Source organism: Sabethes cyaneus, chromosome 2, assembly GCF_943734655.1.
Source record: "Sabethes cyaneus chromosome 2, idSabCyanKW18_F2, whole genome shotgun sequence".
In the NCBI taxonomy this organism is placed as follows: Eukaryota; Metazoa; Arthropoda; class Insecta; order Diptera; family Culicidae; genus Sabethes; species Sabethes cyaneus.
The window spans coordinates 233273949-233298473 of NC_071354.1; the positions used below are offsets into that span (position 1 = coordinate 233273949).

At 42.0% G+C, this 24525-nt stretch overlaps 1 protein-coding gene across 1 annotated transcript in view; it reads right to left on the reverse strand.

Annotated features, from left to right (window-relative positions):
- Positions 1–16620: 16620 nt before the first annotated feature.
- The window catches only part of LOC128738695 (sodium-coupled monocarboxylate transporter 1), a 182710-nt gene continuing 174805 nt past the window's right edge, over positions 16621–24525 (reverse strand). The window contains exon 11 of the mRNA XM_053834018.1: positions 16621–17918. Coding sequence (XP_053689993.1) covers positions 17375–17918 — 544 coding nt within the window. The 3' untranslated portion in view covers positions 16621–17374. The remainder of the gene's footprint in view (positions 17919–24525) is intronic.

Below are 24525 nucleotides of genomic sequence, written 5' to 3' on the forward strand. Positions count from 1 at the left end.
GTCTCTGACAGGACGTCATGCTTTCGAAGCAATTTGTATTCTCAGTCACCTCACTGGTCGACTGCTGGACTGCTCGATTATTCAACTGGTTGACTAGACTGCTCGACGGGACTGGTCGATTAGACTGCTCGATTTCATTGCTCGACTGGACTGCTTAACTGAACTGCTCGACTGAACTGTTCGATTCGTCTACTCGACTCAACTGCTTGATTGGACAGATCGACTTGACTGCTTGACTGAACAACTCGATTGAACTGCTCGATTCATCTGCTGCTGCTTGCGACTGCTTGACACATTTGCTTGACTACTCGACCCGACTGCACGACTTAACTGCATGATTGAGCTGCTCGACTGGACTGTTCGATTCGACTGCTCGACTGGACTGCTAGACTGGACTGCTAGACTGGACAGCATGATTTTTCTGCTCGACTAGACTGCTCGACTCAACTGTTCGACTCGACTGCTCAACCAGATTGCTCGATTCAACAGCTTGACTAGACTACTCGATTTGATTGCTCGACTCATCTGACAGCTGGACTCAACAGCTCGCCTAGACTGCTCGACTTATCCACTCAACCCGACTGCTCGACTCAACTGCTTGCCTTAACTGTTTGATTCGACAGCTCGACTTAACTGCTCTATTTACCTGCTCGACTAGATCACTCGACTAAACTGCTCAACTCAACTGTTCGACTTAACTGCTTGCCTGAACCGCTTGACCCGACTACTCGGTTCAACTGCTCAGCTAGACTAAGCGATTCAACTACTCGACTGGACTACTCGACTTAACTGCTGCTTAACTCGATTAAACTGCTTGACTCGACTGCTCGGTTCAACTGCTTAACTCGACTGCTCAACTTAACTGCTCGGCTGGACTGCTTGACTGAACATGACTGTCATGTTTTCGTACACTCAAAATAATCCGCACATAACTAATGGAAAATTTCCATATGAAAATCCTTATGATTATTATGTGCCACATATAAACACAATCCGCCTAGAAGTACACATGAGAATTATATGCATATGAGTAGTATGTGCAAATTTTAAAGGTAAATTTAAAAAACACATAAATGTTTGGCACATAAAGTTCATTTACTGGGCACATGGAAAAAATCTATGTGTGAAACACATAGAAACTATACGAAAAGTTTTCTCAGTGTAGCAATGAGCTCTATACACACTTAAAAAATTTGACCCACTTTAACAAAAAGTAGAACAGCTCAAAACAAACATTGTACACATTATTTTGAGTAACATTTACTCATTTTATGAGTTCAACGCAAAAGCTCATTAATGAGCAATATTTACTCAAAAATGAGTCTCATTTCACCCGAAACTGAGCACAAATTATGATTAATTATAACTCAGTTATGACGTCGGCGTAAACTACTCAGAATTGAGAAATTGCCAAATTACTCAAACTTTTGGACTGTTCCAGTTTTTGTTACAGTGAGTCGGATTTTACTCATTTTTGAGTTGAAACTCACTAATTTCTGAGTTAATCTTATTTATTCGAGAATTAATTTTTTTTAACGTACAGAGCTTTCTGACAGCTCAAGCACCCCTAGTGTGGGTACGAGCACGAAATACGCGTGTATATACATGATGTTTGTTTGTCTCATTTTCAAGCACCAACACACATAACTGAACAGCTATATTCCCAGTCACCTCACTGGTCGATTGCTGCACTGCTCGATTGCTCGACCAGGTGACTAGACTGCTCGGCAGGTTGGTCGATTAGACTGCTCGACTAAACTGCTCTATTGGGCAGATCGACTAGACTGCTCGACTGAACTGGTCGATTGAACTGCTTGACTGGACTGTTCAATAAGACTACTCGACGCAACTGATCGATTTAATTTCAGAGCTAGACTATTTTATTAAACTGCTCGACTGAACTACTCGACTCAACTGCTCGATTCAGCTGTTCGACTCAACTTTTCAACTGAATTGCTCGACTGGACAGCTTGATTCAACTGCTGGACTAGACTGCTCGACTGAACCGGTCGATTGAACTGCTTGACTTGACTGCTCGACTCAACTACTTGACTAAATTGTTCGATTGAACTACTCGATTTAACTGCCCGACTGGACTACTCGACTCAACTGCTCGATACAAGTGTTCGACTGGAATGCTCGACTGAACCTCGACTGAACTGCTCGATTCGATTGCTCGACTAGACTACTCGATTTAACTGCTCGACTTGAAAGCTCGACTGAACTGCTTGACTCGACTGCTCGTCTCGCCTGCTCGACTGGATTGCTCAACGCGATATCAAATCGGCTTATTTGTATCGGTACGCGGTAGAAAATTGACGGCTCGGAGCCACTCACACAAAAGAACCATTTTGCTCACCTATAGATTCAGCGCAGTGAAGATAATGTTTTGATTCAATTAACTTCTAATTTCATAGGCTTGAGAATATAATTTTCAATTAAATTTCCATTGTGCAGCACTATACTATGCAAAATAAAGAAATTTCTGACATCCATCTTATTCACACTTCATATACCCGCGTATACGTAAGCGCGATTTGTTTGCGTCGGTTGCATCAGCAAAATATGGCGTAATATTGCGAAATAGTTTCAAAAATGAAATCGTTCTCTATCGAGTTCTCTACAGCTCTATCTAGCAGTCATCTAGCAGGTTTTGGTCACCAAAACCGTCATGGGTGTGTAATAAAATCAGCAGTGTTATCTGAGTTGCTTTAAATGTACTAGCGACAATGCATTAAAAAACACGTTTTTCGTACATTAAAGTCGGGTGACTCGGGATGTGACAGAGATGAAGAAATGATGGTTCAAAATGGCTGCTCAGGTTAGCCAACAGAGTGTCCAAAATATAGTGAGTGCTATTCGAAAAAAAGTTCGAAATTTAATCAAAACCAAGTCGCTATATTTGCTTTAAAGTGCATTTGCCTTCTTTCTTTAAAGATCCGTTTTTTGTGTCCAGATATTAAATGACTTAAGCTATACTCTATCATCCCTGGTTTAAAGCATTCCTGGTGGAACAAAACCCTGGTTTAAAGGATTTGGATGCAGATTGGGGTTCTTTTATTTCTTCCATAAGGATGTGGAATGCAAAGGTATAACACAAAACAGAGCTATTTTTCTTTCAGAAAATAAATCCTTCGTGGAGTGAAACTGCTATACCTACTTTAAATCGTTGGAAGAGAGCCAGTACAATTTAATTCTCGAAGTTACATCTGCAACAAGATAGTATGCGTCAAACTTTGAAGATTCCGTTTATATCCTACAAATAGCAATTATGCTAATAAAGCAGTAGTTTGAGGTTCCGTATCCTCCACCGGAGAGATTAAACAAGAAGCCAATTAAGGATTAGCAATCACTCTCTCCTAGACATTTCGTATTCTCGTGGCCGGTTACTGGAAGCTCACATTTCACGGCCACCGTCCAGTTAAAGCAGTCCTTATTTCTACATCTATAAAGCGCCCGTAAGAAACTCCATTGTCAGTAAAGGGCGTTGTTGATCATCATCATCTTCATCGGGATGCATCTGGCTTCGAGCGATGGAAGATGAAACACTTTTCTGGGGTGGCAGAATAATGATGATCCTAGCCTGTGGGTGCCGGCCGGCCAACCAGCTTTGCATCGGGTCAAGCCCACCTCATTACGTATGCATGTAATAAACGTGATCCTGTTTCCTAATGATGCCATCATCGAGCAGCGCCCAACAAGGCACAACAACAACTGCCATTCGATGATCTCCCCACACGACCGCTGACCGCGCTACGCTCAGGCTGGTGTCGAATGGAGGAGACTAACATTATTTCAACATTTCGACGATAACAACAGCAACGTCTCGTTGCTCGTGCGGTAGACGACAGCTCCGCTGCTGGTCTCGCAACGCAAAAAGGAGTTGGCAGGTGCTTATACGACCGAACGAGAATAACTGAATTGCGGTGTAGTGTAAAAAGAAACTCTTTACGATTTACGTCAGTGAAAGAGGGATTGATAAGCTAACGTGTACCGTTCAAAAGTGGATTGAAGCAGTAATTTATGTAACCGCTTTGCATGGTTTTGCGATGCAAGTGAATTGCAATTTTCCGTTCTGTACCACCTCCGGTGGTAACAGAATTCTTTTTTCTGTTACGTAAAACGTTTACATCTTGACAATAGCGACAGGGTAGACAAGCTATTTATCTTCTATTTTCTGATCACCCAACCAATTCTATTAAAATTACCATGTACTTGACAATGACTTAGTCCAATCAATATGATAACTATTTTCAACAGCTCTGATATGTCTTGACATGACGAAAATCGCTTCTGGCTATTTATTTCCATTCGTACCCTTAATTGATTACAAGCGTACTGTAAATAAAACGTCAACAAACTAATTTTCGTTGCCATTTGCAGCCAACAGCATATCTTCGACTGTTTGCGCCGCAAGCCTCGAATACAGATATTACACAAACCGTAAAATGATTATTCACACAGTCGATACACATTAGAATTAAATCATCGTACCGAATCGTTTGCACATTCTCAACCTCCTGCAGCAGAAGCACCAGCAGTGTATGCATTTGTAGATCGGAAGGCTATTCCGATGTTCCTTGTACTGTTCGGATTCAATAAACGACAATTTTCTTCATTGACACTCCAACAGGCACACGTGAGTCGAAGATATTCCCTGTGCGCTGCGTTCCGGAAGAAGGACGGACAAACTTTTGCTACAGTGTTGTGTGTGTGCTGTGTTGTGGGAGGACGTCTCGGACGGAACTTGAAGCGGCTCTAATGGTCGATGTTTCTCATTTAAATTACTGGACAAACAGAAACGATTTGCTTTCCATCAGAGGCCCCGTCCTCCCCGGTGGTGAACGATTCCGAGTGCTGGTCAGGTCGGCAAACGGTCGACACTGTCCGGATGTGGCTTTTATGGTAGAAACTGTCGAAAGCGTTGTTTCCCTTGGTTGGGTAAAACTTTCCATTCTCGAAGAAAGTGACGACATACAAAAGGGGCTCTTGAACTTTCTTCCGGCCGTAAGTACGCCACATATGTGCAGTAAATGGAACTAACATCTTGCATATTGTGTGCTCGACACACAGAGAAAAAAAAGCTTCTTTCATACCGACCGAGGCAAGTATTATGTTTGCGAAAGGCACACAGGGAAATATACTGTACATAAATTGCTCGTGTATCACACACAAATGCACATGGATTGTACCGGCAAAAAGGCTCACTTTCGTCTCGCAAAATATGTACCTACATAGCTACGTGCGGATTATTTCCGAAGGATCGGATCTGGCATGTTTTGCCTTTATAACAACATTTGTTAGCTCGTTAATGTCGTTTGTATCCTGATACCCCACGATGATGTGTATGTGTTTACGTATGTGTACCTTATGCGTCGGTCAAATGTGAGTTTGAAGAAAAATGATGATGAAATCTCGTAGAGAAGCCCTACAATCATCCGTGCCGTGGCCTTATCGTGCTTGCTGGGTTACAAGTGAGTGGGTTGGAAATCTGTGCATATCAGGAAGTCGGTTTCAATATTTTGGCGCGGTTCAACCCGTACGGTTCGGGGGTTAATGCTACCTATATCTTATGATTGATGGAAATCTAGGACAAGGGTGATGTTCGTTGACCTTGCTGGATTTTTGATTATAATTTTTTATCGTGGGTTCTCGTCACGTGCAATTTTTGCAGTAATAACTCACACGAAGTACTGCTGAGTTGAGGTTATGATATTTATTTATTTATTTATTTCGTCAACCGATGTAGACTAGTATAATGCATATACAGTTTCTTATATAGAAGTCTTATAATTAGATGGTGATTAAAAAGTGTTCTTATTCCTTTGTTTCGTTATCTACGCGTTATGATTACGTATTGAATTAAAGTGATGTTTAAGTCTATGCCGAGACATTGTAAAGTCAATGGTTTCGCAGTATTGATTGTACGCTGCCATCATACGATTTAGTGGACCGAATTTTGCATAATTAGTACGATAATGGCTTATGGCAAATAAATTTCGATTACGAAGTTGCCGGGTAGGTGTATAAAAGTTCAGTTTTGATAAAAGTGTTGCTGAGTCAATACGGTGCGAAACGATATCGTTTACAAATGAGACCATTGCATAAATACGACGCTCTTTTAATGATTGTATATTTATAAGCATGCAGCGTGCTTCGTATGATGGAAGAGGAAATGCTGTCCAACCTAATTTACGAAGAGCATATAAGAGAAATTGTTTTTGTACTGATTCTATTCTTTCTTCGTGCGTGATTGAAAAAGGAGACCATACAATACTGCAGTATTCCAGTATTGACCTCACATAAGCAATATATAGTGTTTTGATGGTGTATGGATCTGAAAAATTATAGCTAAAGCGTTTAATAAAACCTAGCATGTTGTTTGCTCTGTGTATTATTGTGTTATAATGGTCGATGAAAGTTAGTTTGGAGTCTAAGATAATTCCTAAATCCCTAACTTTTTCACATTTTTCTACTATTTGATTTCCTAATATGATTGATATTTCCGGTGTAATTCTTTTTCTGCTAAATGATATAAGGTTGCACTTTTTTACATTAAGTTCTAATAAGCTTTTTTTACACCATATGTAGAATATGTGTATTTCGTTCTGGAATACATTGATGTCTTCTTCATTTCTTATTTCCAAAAAGAGCTTCATATCGTCGGCATATATTAGCACTTTAAGTTCCTTGAGAATGAAGGAAATGTCGTTTACATACAAGATAAAAAGAAGAGGTCCCAAATGAGAGCCTTGAGGAACACCAGAAGTGACTTGAATTGGATTCGAGGTCTTTCCGTTAAATTTAATTATTTGTTGGCGATTAGTTAAATACGATTCAAGCCATTTCAGGAGCCCTGGCTCAATTCCAATTTTTTGCAATTTGAAAAGTAGCATTGGTATGTCAATGCGATCAAATGCCTTGCTAAAGTCCGTATAGAGTGCTTCTACATGGTTTCCATTATCCATTGCATTCAGTGTGTGGTCTATGAATTCCAGTAAATTTGTCGTAGTCGAACGTCCTTTGAAGAAACCGTGTTGCATTTCTGTAATTCTGTTTTTAATTTGAAGGAATAGTTTTTCATTGATAATAGCTTCAAAAAGTTTTGGAATGCAAGAGATAATGGCAATACCACGATAATTACGTACGTCAGATTTCCGGCCCGATTTAAAGATAGGCACCAGAAATGAGCTTTTCCATATTTTTGGAAAGATTCCGGATTTTAGTGATAAGTTAAAAAGCCAAAACAGAGGAGCAGTGAACTCTATTGCAAGATTTTTTATGAATACTGGAGGGATTCCGTCAGGCCCAGGACCTTTTGAGGCATCCACATTTTTCAAAGCCTGTAAAATATCCTGAGCCTGAAGTTGGTTAACGCCAATATCCATTGAAGAATCCGGAAAAAATGCAAAATAGTCGCGATCGCGATCTTCTTCAGAAAATGTTGTATAGATTTCTTGAAAAAAATTTGCAAAAAGCTTACAAATATTTTCCGAGCTATCCCCAACATTTTCATCAAGATGCATTATGGATGGAAAATTGTCAGATTTTAGTTTAGTTTTCACGTAATTAAAGAAGTTTTTAGGACTGGACTTTATTTCAAGTTCAATTTTTGAATTGTACTCTTCAAACGCATTGCTGATTGCAAAATTTAGCTGGTTGCATACGTCCAAATATCTTGCTAAATTTTCAGTACTGGCATGTTTTTACCTTTGTTATACTATAACAAAGGTTTAAAAATTGGTCGAAAAACACGAAATTGATCCGAGGCCCGAAGGGCCAAGTCACATATACCAATCGATAGGGTTCGACGATTTGAGCAATGTCTGTGTGTGTGTGTGTGTGTGTGTGTGTGTGTATGTATGTAATGATTTTTTCTATCGCCTGTTTCTCAGAGATGGCTGAACCGAATCGTTCGCTATTACTTTTGTTTGAAAGGTATTATTGTCTAGTAGATCACTATTGAGTTGCTTCGTGACACGACGTTTCGTTTAAAAGTTATAAACAAAAATGTGAAAAATACGTGACACGGGTTTCTCTAGTACTACATGACCGATTTCAACGATCTTAGTATCAAATGAAAGCCCTTAATAAAGCTAAATTATTCAGAAATTTTTAATTGAAAACAAACAAGTAGTTTAAAAGTTATGCTTAAAAAACCTGTTTTGACAAGGTAATAATTATCGCCTGTTTCTTAGAGATGGCCAAACCGATTTATGCGCTATTAGTCTCATTCGAAAGATAATATATCCTAATAGATCACTATTGAATGGTTTTTTGATTGGACGTTTAATTTGAAAGTTATGAGCAACCGTATACACCACACCAAAATTAACAATAATTTATAATGATTTTAACCAAGATAATTTACCTAATTTCAATTATTTTAATATCAAACGAGAGGTTTTGACACTACGAATATATATGCAAAATTTCATAAGAATTGGTTGTACCGGTCAAAAGATATTAACCCTCGAACACTCGCGCCAACTTTTGCAACACAGTTACTCGCGCGCACTATAACCCCAAACCAAAGAAAACGTGCGCACTAGAGGTTTGACTGGGAAAACTTGGTTTTAGGTTTATCGAACCTTTAGAATAGTTTCTTGAAATTAAAAGCTCTATCGTCTGGTGGAATCTAAATTTTGACTAATCCCCCTAAAAGTGAAATAAAAAAAATTATTTTTCTTCAGCGTCAATATAACACATTGATGTGCTCTGCAAAGTTATAGAGCATATTATTACAAGAAATTTTGCTAGAGACAGTAACCTTCCATCTCTACAGCTAAGATAGAAAAATCTTATTTATTGTATATGAATTTGTAAACTCAGTTTTTATATTTTTACTCTTTTTGTAATTGTTGTATGACTTTTTCATCTATTACAAAATTGTACAAATGATAAAAATACACAACTTTGCTGAATATAGTATACCTCTATGTTTGCTTGTTTAGGAACTGTAGAACTTTGATTATAAAAAAATACCTTAATTTTGACTACGAATTACTCGACTACCAGCAGACGGATACATTTTAAACATTTTACATTGGCTAGTTTTGCTGCATACAGACACCATTTTTCCATATGAAGAAACGAGAGAAAATTCCACTTGGGGTCAATTGCGGTACACCTCGCATGCTGATTGTTTCGTTTCTGTGATGGCGGTTTATGCTGATCTATTTTTCAAACAATTTAAATTATTAATGCATTGAATAATTATGACATTTTGCTCAGAATAAGTTTATTGAAGAATATTCGTTAGTTAAACAACGATTTGTAACTTTATAACAATATGGCGTTGAAAAACCTACACGTGTTGTACAAAATACAACAGCGTGAGTAACCGAAGGTTAATAAAAATTGATTAAAATTATTCAAGAAAACTCTATTGATGTGAATCAAATAGAATGGCATTACAGAAAATTATGCATAGTTCAAAAACCTATAAACTAGATCTTTACTAGGCAATGTATATGTTAAAGAATAAGATTTCCTCTTACAACTTACTTTTATTTGCACTTACTCAAATTAATAACAACTTACTTATCCTTACTCAGCAATTACATGAAAAAAGGATCTATCAAAATTTAAAAGTGTTCCTATTTTGTTCAAAATTTGTAAACTTATTCAATTTTCAAAAATTTTATGTAAACCAACGCATTACGCAACCTTAACCAATAGATGAATGATGTTCCGAAAACGTGTCGATCTCAAATACCAAGTAAGACCGTATAACAAAGGTTCCTTTCACCACTAGGTGGATTAAATCGGGTTTTTATAATTTTTATGGGCCTTTTGTTTGCGATTTTTCAAGTTCTTAATCTTACTGTTATACCAGACTGGACTTTTTGTATTTTTGTGACGTCTTCTTTTCTTTAACGGTATGTTCTGTATCATTACTTCTAATAAAATTTTATAGAATGTGTCTACAGCAACTTCGACATTTTCTTCATTCTTGAGAATAAGTTTCCAATTAACACAGTTTAATCTACGTCTAATGTTTTCATAGTTTGCCTTTTCGTATTCAAAAACTTCTTCGAACTCGCAATCGTTGGGTCTATGGTATTTGTGTATAAATAAAGAATATTCAATTGCTGTGTGAAACGCCTCATTTTTCCATAGTGGATTTAATGATTCAGTCACACAGAAGTCTTCATAAATGTTCGTAAGCAAAAAATCTAGATAGCAATTTTGTTGGTTTTTAATATGGTTAATTTGGTTCAGCCCCAAATTGGCAGTTTTGTCGAAAATAAACTGCAGTGTTTCATTCTCCCCAACGATTGGGAGTAAGATGCATTCATTTTCAGAGTCTGGAATGAAGTCAGCATGGCGTTGATTGAAGTCTCCATAAATGTGAACTTTAACCTCGGGAGGCAGTTGTGATAGAATGTGTTCGGCAATTTGGAAAAATGCTTCGTAAGTTGTTTTATGAGCTTGGTCTGGAGGAAAATACACCGAGGCGAATACATGTGTTTCTCCTGGTAAATGTGATTTTACCCAGACATGCTCGAATTCTTTAAATTTTGTTGTCGTTATAATTTCGGAATTGAAATTAGACGACAAAGCTATGAGGACTCCGCCACCCGACTTCTTTTGAGACTCAAGAAAATTTCTGTCGTCTCTGAATACGTTAAAGGCACTTCCAAAAATTTCTTCACTTTTTACGCTTTCATTCCAGCTTGTCTCAGTTGCCAGAATAACAGAAAAGGATGAGCTATGTAAATTTTTATAAATTTCCTTCATTTTGGCTGGACTTTTCATGCGATTGAAATTTTGACAATAAATCAAAATTTCAGTCACATTCTGTTTTAGTGAAGAAGATGACGGAAGAGGGTCGGTTGAAGAAATACTTAAATTAGTTACCTCTTTCTCATCAAAAGGAGTCGTTACTTCCGAAAATTCTGGTTGGTGCTTCGGACCGGATGGCTAAATTTATCGGCGCTTTCCCTCGCACGTTGCAGGTACTGGATTCTCTGATTGTTGAGATGCCGTCGATAACCTTCCAAGTCGTCAGATGCTGCCTGTTTCGGTACACCAAATTCCTCATGTACCTCGAAAAAGATTTTCTGCAGGTCCTGCGCAGAGACCGGTAGTCCTTCTGAAGCCAAATTCATTTGTATGCTCGTGTTCGTCATACCTTCGTAGCAGAACGTCGGTTCCTTGTCGTGCATGTATGCCAGGTAAAGACGAATGAGATACATAATTTTCGGATCTCGCAGTCGCGCTTTCAGGAAACGTCCATCTCCGCCAGCTGATTGTTGCGTTAAGCTGACGATAGGTGGACGCATCGGGTCGGGTGTCCAGGTAGATGTTGAGTGCGATGATGACGTTGACGGTGTTGACGCAGTGCTATTTCCCGCTGGTGGTGATTCAATTCTATTGTGTTTTGTCTGGTGGCCCGTGTGGTAGGGGTTTAGAATTTCACCCTTTTGAAAGTCAATAAACTTTGGCACTGAAAGTTCTGCAATTGGGTGGTCCGTAGTTGATGGTGGACCAGCAAATTGTACTTTCGCTGTGGCCAGTAGCTGTTTGTCCGAAGCATTCGTACGGGTTTGGTTACCGATTCTATGATTGCTATTTATATTGTTCTTAGTTTTGATGCGCTGTTGTTTACTGCGTTTTCTGCTACGTCTGGCTTTCTCCGCAGCTCTTTTCTGAAGCCTACGAGTCCGTTGTTTGGCGTCATACATCGACCAGTTCTGCATCCAGCGCCATTTATTGCCCAAAAATCGCCATCCTGGAGATGAATGGTCAGTCTTAGGTTGTAGATTTTCATTATTTGCTGATGAAGCTTCTGCTAATTCTTCCTGTAATGTCTTCTGTGGCGGCGAAACAGCTGTTGCATTCGTTTCAACAGCAGACACAGCTGTTGAGACCAATTTTACCTCGTCCAGAATTTCGCGAAGGGTTGACTCGCAATTATATTGAGGTAATGATGTGTCGGCTCTTTCCATCGATAGAGCCATGTCGGTTGTCAGGCTTGATAGCCGTTCGTCCAAATATTTTTTTATTTTTTGTGACATCATTGAGTTTGCTTCGTTGATGCCAGTTATGGTCGTGTGCGCTTGTGAGTCACACGACTGAATGTGCTGACTGACCGCGTTGCACATTTTGTTGTTATTTGTGTTTATTGCTGCCAATGTTACTTTAACGTCGCTGAGCAGGTGTTCGATGCTATCGAAAAGTTCCGATACCAGGCAGAATTTCTTTAAGTCAGCAGCAACACGATGGTTAGCGTCGGTCTGTGAGGTAATGGCCTCTATGAGTTGCTCCTGTTGATGAAGCAGCTTCCTCACGTCGGCCTCCTTCCGTAGTATTTCCTGGCAATCGGCGCACATAGGCACCATGAAAGCCGTGATAAAATGCTCACGCTGCCGCTGCACTCCGATGCATGCTGCATGATATTGTTTGTTACAATATTCGCACTTCCAAAGGAAGCGGTCGTCACTGATACCACACGATTTAACTCCGCACGGCATGATTGATGATAAAAACGCGCGATTAAAACACAACTATGTTATTGTTAAAAACGCTTACGCGACGGTTTAAGCGGTAAAATAAAAATTTAAAATTATGAAGAGCGCGCGCAGCAGCGATTCGAAAACGCGTCCGTCCGGTGTGACTGCCACTTGGCGAAAAAAATACTTTAAGACTTCTATTAAGTAAGTAAGTTATTGTGCTGAAACCATTCGTGACCTAACCACTAGTGATTTTCTAACGTAAACTAACTCAGAAGAGACTATCAAATTACTATAAAATCCTAGTCTCATTGGTGCATTTCTGGTCTGATTTTTGAATAGGTCCTATCTGCAAACGTAATCAAACCGCGTGAGAGTTATTGTTTGCCAAACTGGCAATTGGTACGAAAATCTCACGTAATTTGTTTACATTTATTGATGGAATTTATCAAAAAAACTGACCAAAAATGCACCAATCTAGACTGGACTGGACTGGACTGGACTGGACTGGACTGGACTGGACTGGACTGGACTGGACTGGACTGGACTGGACTGGACTGGACTGGACTGGACTGGACTGGACTGGACTGGACTGGACTGGACTGGACTGGACTGGACTGGACTGGACTGGACTGGACTGGACTGGACTGGACTGGACTGGACTGGACTGGACTGGACTGGACTGGACTGGACTGGACTGGACTGGACTGGACTGGACTGGACTGGACTGGACTGGACTGGACTGGACTGGACTGGACTGGACTGGACTGGACTGGACTGGACTGGACTGGACTGGACTGGACTGGACTGGACTGGACTGGACTGGACTGGACTGGACTGGACTGGACTGGACTGGACTGGACTGGACTGGACTGGACTGGACTGGACTGGACTGGACTGGACTGGACTGGACTGGACTGGACTGGACTGGACTGGACTGGACTGGACTGGACTGGACTGGACTGGACTGGACTGGACTGGACTGGACTGGACTGGACTGGACTGGACTGGACTGGACTGGACTGGACTGGACTGGACTGGACTGGACTGGACTGGACTGGACTGGACTGGACTGGACTGGACTGGACTGGACTGGACTGGACTGGACTGGACTGGACTGGACTGGACTGGACTGGACTGGACTGGACTGGACTGGACTGGACTGGACTGGACTGGACTGGACTGGACTGGACTGGACTGGACTGGACTGGACTGGACTGGACTGGACTGGACTGGACTGGACTGGACTGGACTGGACTGGACTGGACTGGACTGGACTGGACTGGACTGGACTGGACTGGACTGGACTGGACTGGACTGGACTGGACTGGACTGGACTGGACTGGACTGGACTGGACTGGACTGGACTGGACTGGACTGGACTGGACTGGACTGGACTGGACTGGACTGGACTGGACTGGACTGGACTGGACTGGACTGGACTGGACTGGACTGGACTGGACTGGACTGGACTGGACTGGACTGGACTGGACTGGACTGGACTGGACTGGACTGGACTGGACTGGACTGGACTGGACTGGACTGGACTGGACTGGACTGGACTGGACTGGACTGGACTGGACTGGACTGGACTGGACTGGACTGGACTGGACTGGACTGGACTGGACTGGACTGGACTGGACTGGACTGGACTGGACTGGACTGGACTGGACTGGACTGGACTGGACTGGACTGGACTGGACTGGACTGGACTGGACTGGACTGGACTGGACTGGACTGGACTGGACTGGACTGGACTGGACTGGACTGGACTGGACTGGACTGGACTGGACTGGACTGGACTGGACTGGACTGGACTGGACTGGACTGGACTGGACTGGACTGGACTGGACTGGACTGGACTGGACTGGACTGGACTGGACTGGACTGGACTGGACTGGACTGGACTGGACTGGACTGGACTGGACTGGACTGGACTGGACTGGACTGGACTGGACTGGACTGGACTGGACTGGACTGGACTGGACTGGACTGGACTGGACTGGACTGGACTGGACTGGACTGGACTGGACTGGACTGGACTGGACTGGACTGGACTGGACTGGACTGGACTGGACTGGACTGGACTGGACTGGACTGGACTGGACTGGACTGGACTGGACTGGACTGGACTGGACTGGACTGGACTGGACTGGACTGGACTGGACTGGACTGGACTGGACTGGACTGGACTGGACTGGACTGGACTGGACTGGACTGGACTGGTCTTTGACAACTTGACCCTGCCCTGCCAAATCATAAATTTTCGTGCAAATTTATCGGCAAAAACAAATTAAAAGTGCTTGGAACATCCCCCCGAGCCGTTGCCGAGTAAAATTTTTGACCTTGAATTTGCTCGAAGTCAGCTTTGACATAGGTTTCATCGTCCGTCAGAAGACACCCGTCGAATTTGGTTAGCACCCGGTCGTATAGCTTGCGAGCACCGATTTTGGCCACACTAGTCTGTTTTATGGTTCGGTTTTGCTGTTTTCTAGATTCCTTCCCGGAGTCGAATTCTCCTCACGGTGCTATGGGCAGCACCGAATTTTCAAATCACGGTCCGACAGATTGAGATTCCTCTTGATGGTCTTCAAAATCTTACCGCGCAGCCATGAATGAAGCCAGCTTTATGAACTTATCTGGGCTGAACCTATGAAACAAATATCAACTTTCACTCCCACCCCACCTCCCCTGGCACTTATGCAGTGACTCAAAATAGGTATTCAAAGTAAGTTGAATGCAGTACAACCTGGGCGTTCGCGGGAGTCGACAGAAGGTTTAAACCATAGAGACGCACCCGCCTTCCAACTAGATCGAGACCAAAGTGCTAGTGCGCATGATGATAAAAGAAAAAATCTAACGTAAACCCATGTCCTACAGGACTATATCACTATCGAAGCACTAATTCAGCTTGATTATTTGCCAAAACCAGCTATTTAATAGCGTTATTCGAGCATATAAAGCTATGCTACAGCATAAGGTGTGCTTTAGAGGCTAATAAAAAATTAGATTAATGCTTCTTCAACTGGTCACTTGGGTAGAATTGCAGAATAAAATGAAACTAGGTATTAGACTACTTAGTATAAGGGGACGGCGGTAGTTTAGTTAGTAAAACACTCGGGTACCAACCGAGAGACCGTAAGTGCGAACCCCATTGCTCAACCCAAGGTGTCTCAGAAAGCCTAGGGAAAAGGTAAAAGAGGTCTTATGGACGGTGTTAAGCGAAAGTGTCGAGTATTTTACCAAACAACCTCTAATATTTGATCCGATTTATGTAAAATAAACAATAAAGAGAGCCCAAAAGCTTGTGAGCTTGTGAATTTTGGAACGAATAAATGTTCTACCAGAGTTTATCACGATGACAAATCATCTCCTCAGTTGGATGTACCAAAATCACGTCATGTCATCAATTGCAATAAAATATGCTGAACATTTATGAACGATTTTATTTTTTCTAAGCAATTTCTCTCCCCCGCGATGACGGAAATGCGGTAAAAGATTATAATTTCTCATCCGACTGTCGCCAGCGCGAAGGAATATATCGAGCAGAGATGTTATCCATTCACTAAATCATTGTTGGAAAAAGCCCACCTACCTATGCCACCACCGATCAGGTGGTGGTGGTGCTAGCTGAATGATGAGAAATAATGAAAACGAACGGCGAGGATATTGTTTCGCTCGGTTGAATTACTACCGAACGAACCGTCTCCGATTTTTTCCCCACCCAGTCACCACCCAGCCAGCCCACCGACCGATTCGACATCAACCGATACAATGGCGATACAATTCAGTACGCTGCTGCCTGAACAGAAGACAGCAAGAGAGAGAGAGCTTTTTTCATTCGGTCTATACAACACTAACTAAAGGCTTTTGTCGTTGGGGACGATGATTGCTGTTATTTATGGTGTTGAATTTCCATGTTTGAATTGACTGTCGCTGGGATACGTTAACCGTGCTGCAAAGAGCGAGTGAAATTGCGATTTTAATTGGAATTTTTGTAAAGCATCTGCAGCGAGGGCGCACTTCTTTCGTTATCACCATAAATTTGTTGCCATGTGATATTGGGTATACCCTGCCAAGCAAAGGTTTTTCTTTCCAATCAAAAAACTCTTCCCGCCCCCCTGCGGTGCGGAAGGATATTGGTTTTTCTTTACGTATGCAATCAACTCTCTATTTCGTAATAAGGATATCAAAAAGTAACATGCTTATGCTCTAATGCCAATAAATATACAAGCTTCAATAACTATGCTACATTATACTGATATGAAATCACTTCCCTCCTACAAATATCCGTCCATCCGGTCCGGTTTGAATACGTGCCATTTCGAATGCCTGTAGTAACTCTGCTACCGTACGGATACAAAACTACTCAACTCTATAATTATTGTTCAGGCTGCAGGTATTCTGCAGCCACTCCCGACTCTCGACGACAAACCGACAGAGGAGTGATAATATCAATTTTTGTACTGTATATTGCTTCCGCAAATAAATTCATTTTCAAATCGAAATGCTCTATCTCGACGACCTGGATTTGCTGGCAGCAAATGGTTCTCCTCGGTACACGAGAGCTGACACAAAACCTTTGAAAAGTCCCATCTAACCTGAGTGAGCAAGGAAACACGTAAATGAACCAGAATGTCCACTACACACACATATGCCATGTCCGGTTTAAAACGAGCAACTTATGGCACGACACATCTTCCAATTGATAGCTGGATGGCGACGATCGAATATGCGATAGTTTTCTTAAAATTGAATAATACCAAGAGCCCACCGGAGGAAGTAATTTCCACGGCTCGATTCTACACCTTCAAGTTTCCCTAGCTTAAACACTTAAACTACTTGTTCGTAATCTTTTTCCTAGTACAATCAATTGAAATTCTACACCGAGTATGACGAAGTAGTAAAATCCATAATTAAAACCTCTCACGTTCTACCTTCTTCGTCAGTGCATCCACCGTGAGCTTGCTGGGACACAACCAGTCGGGGGTAGAATTCCCACCAGCTTGATTACGATATCCTTCGATTGCGAATATGTTACCTTCATCACCGACGTGGCCGTTCGCCTTGGGTCCCTCTGGTTTTTCCCCGCTGTGCTGCTGCTGCTTGCCACCCTCGTACGAAACACTGGTTTTCATCATCATCGACAACGGTGCGCCAATCTGGATCCGGATGGAGTCATCTCTCGTAATTGATTTTCTCCCCTTGCCGGCTTCGGCGCTAAAGTCGTCCCCGGACCGGCTGTACCGAAGGGCTTTGGTGCACTTTTCCTCCGGCTTGGCGACGACGTCCCCCAGTGTCGGCAGCAGATCGATGCTCATCTGTTTGCCCATACAGAGACCCCCCGTCATCAGGGAGATGATGAAACCGAAGAAGATCGTCAGAAACGTTCCCAGGAAGGAGTACCACATGTAGCTGATCTGGTAGATGGCAGCCAGCGGCGAGTCGTCCGGCGAGGTGCTGCAACGAAACGAAAGAACGAAAATGCATGTAGCAGCACTGACTGGGGCAGAAGGGGCGAGACGGTAAGGAAATCGTAGATTTGGTGGTAAATGAACGCTAAAATGAGACAGAGAGAGAGAGAGAAAGAGAGTGAGGAAAAAAAGCTAAAACAAGAATTTCCCGCGGGATAGTGATTTTTTTATGCTTGTCATCATGCTTCTTCTCTATGCTTTTCTTGTTCGGATGTTAGCCCTAGCTCTAGGCTAGAGGAAGCACCATAATAACCACTTACACAGAGCTCAAGCTCTCAATTGGGCATTTCGGTGTACTAGGAGAGTTCTGAACAAGGGAAAAATTTGAAACAATGAAAGATTATAACTTTTAAATATCTCTGGTACTCAATTAGATGACTATGTATAACAAGGCTTTGCCAGGTTTTTTTTCCTAAATCCCTTGATGCACCTCGTTTATTAAATTTTCAATTTTATTTTTTCACCGAAAAAATGAGCAACTTTGCCGGCACTACTCTTAGCTTCGTGATATCGTGATAAGCTTCAGATTCACCTGCACTTTTCATTTATGCCTGCAATCTTTATCTGCAATATGTTTTCATGCAAAGCAAGGCCCATATCTGGCGGAAACCTATTCGAAGGTTCATTTATTTTACCAGCAGCGTTGCAGCTCGTTGCAAGCTCAAAACATGATGTGCATACGAAGCGTGAATTCTGTACATATGAAAAGATTTCGAGCAAAACATTTCGCTGCCTGCAACGCAACTAACTATCATCATTTTCTCCAAGATGAGTGTTAGAAAAAATAATAAGTGCCACAAGCAACTACCTTGAGGAATGGCAAGGCAAAGTGTTGGTACTAGATTCCGACGGAATTTGGGTTCTGTTTCATTGTTCTACAGACTACGCACCCAACTATACCCAGCATACAGGACAATTGCGGAGGTAATGCTATGATCCAATTGACTCTAACTAACAAATTACAGATTACACAAAATTTACATGCTAGTCAATCTACTTAATCTGCTTTTAAAACTAACACTGGTCATGGAAAAGTCAAAATGTACATTTGAACACATCTAACATTTATGGAAAACATCAGAAAACATCCAGTGCGCGATCTTAGAAATTCCCATGATCTAAGGTTTCGGGCGGAATTTTAATATTGATTGGAAGTTTGAGATCCTCATAGCACACGTTTTAGAAAATAAAAATAAAAATAATAATGGACCCACGTTACTCCCTTGTGGTACGCTCGAAACAATTAGTTAAACTTTGTGATTTTTGGCTTCCTATTTTTACAAATAGGGTGCGACCAAGAAATGTACAATTTTAAGTATTTTGCTATTTATTAGTTAATTAATTAGTTTGTGACATGTTACGATGTCTTGTTGATTGAAATTACAGCTACTTCTCAGCAATGGCACTTGATTCTGGTACAAAAAAGTCGGTGATCATTGCAGTGTAGCGCGATTATCATTAACTTTCAAGTCATGACCGGCAAGAAGGACGCTTTTGTTGTATTTCATCGGCTCATAAAGTTCACCAGATTGTGTCATTTTCTGGAAGAAACGGTGTTTCGAAAATGGCATGAGAATCCTTTTTACTCCGATACGAAACGACTATCAGAATTGTCTGTCTGTATGACCCTTATAAACTCGAAAACTACTGAACCGATCGGCGTGATAGTTTGTACGCAGGGGTCTTCGAGGCCAGGAAAGGTTCTTATGATAGCACGAAACCCCTCTCCACTCGGGAAGGTGTGCTCCCATACAAATGAATTGCTAATTTCTGCATAACTGAAGAACTAATCAAGCAAAAGGAACTAAATTTGGCATGTGGGGTTTTTGGAAGTAGGATTTTTTTCTACGGTGGTTCAAGGGTTCCCCCCTCTGGAAGGGGGGACTCTCTTACAAATGAAATACAAATTTCATTATCCAGGCACAAAATGTGTATTTCTCGGGTAAGAAGCATGTTGTAACAGAAGTTTGAACCCCTTCTTAGTCAAGAAAGGGGAATGCTTGAGCTATTCTCAGTGCAACACTATGCATATGAAGTTAAGCTAAAGTTATGCAAGAGAAAATTACGTTCAAACTGACAGTTTGAAGATAAAATGTTTGTCTTTGAAACGTTTCTACACAGAAAGAAAAACCAGGGTAAAAACTGCCGATCCGAGGGTTAAATTAAAATACACACCTACATTTTTTTGCGGAAAATAATTTCGTTTAGTTCTTCTACGATAATATACTGGTATGTAAACATTGCACTAGAAAATAATATGACCTGTCAAAACTTATGATACTTTTTATAATATATAGCGAAAATATAGCGTCCTGTCAGAGGCCTGGTTTTGGTTACGGACGCAATCTGACACTTACAGTATTACATTTTTTTAAACTTATATTGCCCTTTCTTCACCAAAACATATCAATATTGCGATCAGTGATTGTCACTCCAAAAATACTATCTACCGTGAGTTTTTCTGTTTTTACTTGTATATGACTCTATACGCGAACATGACAACCCTTTGTTGGGAGTAAAGAAGTGTCTGGTGCAAAGAATGATAAGCTGAATGGACTAGAAAATTGCGATATATAGGTCAAAAATATATTGGGTCGTTCAATGGCAGGTGGTCCGCACGACGCCCCACACACTGTATCAAACAGTAGGTTAGAGAGTGCATCGGCTTGTTCCCATCTAGGGTTGGGAGTACCGACAGGATTTTTGAGAACCGGTATTTCGGTACTGGAAGGATTAGTACCGGTAATACCGGTACTGGTACCGGTACCCAAAACTTTAAAAAGAAAATCCTTGTTCTTTGAAAAATCTACTAGTACTTTTATTTGTGGTCCAATTCTTAAGTCACTTCACCTCACCTTGCAGTTACCATTTCATTTGTACTGTCACTTAGCTAACAGGAGTCACCCAGGTACTTTCAAAATCGCTAATTGTGTTCTCAGCTAAGATCTATGAGAATAGGGCCCTTGTAAAATGATTCCAAGCGACATCTGGCGAAAGTCGGGAGGCTACGATGGGTCGGCAATGTTGCAAGGATGACGGATGACTGTGCACCGAAATCTGTTCTTTTCAAAAACCCCACCGATACCATGAATAGTAGAGGGGCCCAACAACCAGGTTGAAGCCGACTCCGAGAAGCTCAATGAATTGGTGACAAGTAGCCTAGGACCAAGTACAGTGGAGACAAGTTTTTGATACAACACGCCCCCGGTTGTATGCTGCTAGAGGAGAAGCTTGCAAAATTCAACTTTAAGATGCACAGAATATTCAATGTACTGTTCACCATGCGAAAACGAATCTGCCAGACGCTGAAAATGCTTTCTCAGAATGTATCGCTGAAGGACAGGCTGTAATCAGGGTACCGAAAAGCATACTTGCTCTTCAATCCTTGAGTTACATCGAAGCGAATTCATTCCGCAGAGTATTTTGGTGTACAGGTCTAATCGAGCTCCTTAAAGCTTGAACTGCTATAGGCGTCGGAAGTCCGTACCAATTTTTCCTTCATGATCAGCTAGCCATATTCATTCCAATAACTAGCGCTCAACAATTTCCTCAATCTCGTTACTGATGTTAAATTGTTATAGTAACTCATCCGCTAGCTTTATCAAAATATAGCGCATAGTTTTATAAATTATTTTAAAATTGTTATCTTCGATTTTAAGGCCGAATGCTAGAAAACATGCATAAATGATCAGTACCGAAAGTACCGGTTTTCTCTTGTGCCAGTACCGGTATTTCGGTACTGGAAAATCAGCCGGTAGTACCGGTATTCCCGGTTCCGGTACTCCCGGTATCCCAACCCTATTCCCATCCGTCTAACGCCACGAATGCATTTGATATTGTACCGGCTATTCTGACGATTGATTTTGATTTGTCTAGCGTTGTACGACACAACTTTAGAAGCTTGATCGGATAGCCGTGTTTGAGCATTATCTGCCATAATTCATTTCTTTTCACTGAATCGTAAAGCAAAGCAAAGTCTAGGTGCTACAATCCGTTATCGAAACTTGACCTTCTGTTTTTATACGACAGACTTCGCAGCCAGCTGTTAGAGTTCAGGATAATTGCAGGGCCAGTTGCTACGATCCTATTGACTCTAACAGCCTCTTCCAGTCGAGATTAGAACATACAACGACTGGCTTGTCAGGCCAGCACTGAATCGTACGCTGCCTTAAAATCCACAAATAGATGATGAGGCCGCAAGTTGTATTCCCGAAAATTGTTGATTTCAGATAATCGCCGCCACCGCAATGTTTGTTCGATTTAATCGACGTTTTTCGGCGAAATAAGCATGAAGATTTTCAAATACCAGTTAGTCCGGACGTTTCGAGCTAGTGCTGGTCTTCGCTCATCATCTGCGGACACTAAAATACTACACCAACATTTGATCCGTAGTCGATCTTCCTTCTCGAAAACCACACTGGTAATCGCCGACAAAGGATTCTGCTAACTGTCTCAATCTGTTGAACGGAATACGGAAGAGTACCTTATAGGCAGAATTTAGAAGTGTTATACCCCGATAGTTACTACATACGAGTCGGTGATGTCCCTTTTTGTATATCAAGGAAATGAGATCATCAAACCAGTCTGAAGGCATTTGTTCTTCCATCCAGATTTTTTCGATCGTGGCATAGATTGCTTTGTGCTGCTGCTCACTCTCCACTTTCAGAAGTTTGGTCGGAATTCCGTTCTTCCCAGCAGCCTTTCTGTTTTAGGCTCTTTTATCACCTTTTTAACATCAACTAGCGTGGATGGCTCCACAGCTGGACCATCTTTCTCTATTCGTATTCTGTGTCTGACGCTTTCTCCATTATCTGTACCATTCAGAAGCTCTTCAAAGTGCTCTTTCCACCTGGCAGCCACAATAGCCTCGTCAGTCAATAGGTTTACATTCTTGTCGTTGCACATCACTGGCACCGGGATACTCTTATTCGCCGTACTGTTGACTATTCTACAAAAACTCCTCGCATTGTTCCGGACAAAACAACCTTCTGCCTCACTGAGCACCGCTCCTGGTACTCACGCTTACGACGCCGATGGGTTCTTTTCTCTACTGCTCGTAGCTCTTTGTTTTTTGAATGCCAGAAGGGCATTGGGTTAAAAGGCCACTGCGACAGTCTTCATGATCGTCTTTTGTGGCAGGCCCTGATTGCTGTGCACAGTTTACGGACCGCTCATATCCATTGATGGAGTTGAGCGGGATAGTTGTAATCCTGTGCCCCAATTCGGTACTACATGGTTTATAAAACCAATGACCGTTTTGAGATTTAGGCTCCGTACCTGATAAGGAGTAAGAAGGAAACTTCGTAAGAAGTTGTGCCTTGATAATGCAAGAGCTCCGCAATAGCATGGGCAGATGCGCTGAACTTTCAGGTTCAGAGTTACAAAAGCGGCAGGTGTCGGATGATACCTTGCCGATATTCTTTAAATGATAAAGAGCGGGGCTGTGTCCTGTTAGGAATCCCGTGATTGTGCGTAGTTCACTACGAGTTAAAAGGAGTAGTTTTTTAGCTACTGCAGGGTTTGGGTAGATAAACTGTTTGGCTTGTCTACAACCCTGTGTTTGATTCCAACGGGATACTATTTATAGCTTTTCCCTTGTCATCAGTTCGCCTTTCGTAGCTCTTTACATCGTTCCCTGTTTTGACGTGTAGCCGCAGTGAGCATGCGACTCCTAGCGACCCGTTCTTCTCATCTGCCGCTCTTTGATACTCTTCATCAAACCAGCCATATCCAGGTCGGCTTGTTCCGGTACCCAGTGGTCAGTTCTCTGCCTTCTGGAACTTGTTACGCTTGACAGCCTAGCGTGAATCTTACATACCACTAGATAATGATCAGAGTCGATATTGGGCCCTCTGCAAGACCTGACATATGACGTCAGAAAAGTGTCGGCCATCAAAACACGGTCGATTTGGGAGCACGTTTCACCATTCGGGTGTCTCCAGGTGTGCTTTCGAATATTTCGGGTGCTACAGAAACTCTTCCTTTCCGACTTTCCGACATTCATATCCCCGATGATGATTTTGACGTCACATTTTGGGCACTCTCCACATGTTTTATCAAGGGATTCATAAAACAACTCCTTCACATCATCGGGTTCGTCGTTCGTTGTAGCGTATGTACTGATCAAGCTACAGTTGAAGATCTTGCCCTTGATCCTTAACTGGCAGATCCGGTCACTCACCGGCTTCCATCAAATGACTCGTTTCTTCTGTTTGCCCAGTACCATAAACCCAACGCTTGCTTCTGCTCTTTCGCCGCTACTGTAGTAGATATGGTACTTGATCGAGGCTTCCGATCTGTTGAACCAGCTGCCCGGAATTCCCGTTCTCTTGATCCTCGCCATCTTACTTCTTGGAGGGCTGCCACCTCCAAGACGTTGACTTGTGCAGCTCTCGAGCAAGTAGGTCAGCTCGTGTAGGTTCCAACAGGGTCCCGACGTTCCGAATATCGACTTTCCAACCAGAATCCATTGAACATTGCCGCCCAAGTAACCATATGAGTTTTATTATACTCTTATGATGGCATTTAAGACCAAAATTGGTCTTGAAAGCTGCAATAAGAGTATAATGAAACCCGCATTTATGCCTGGGGTG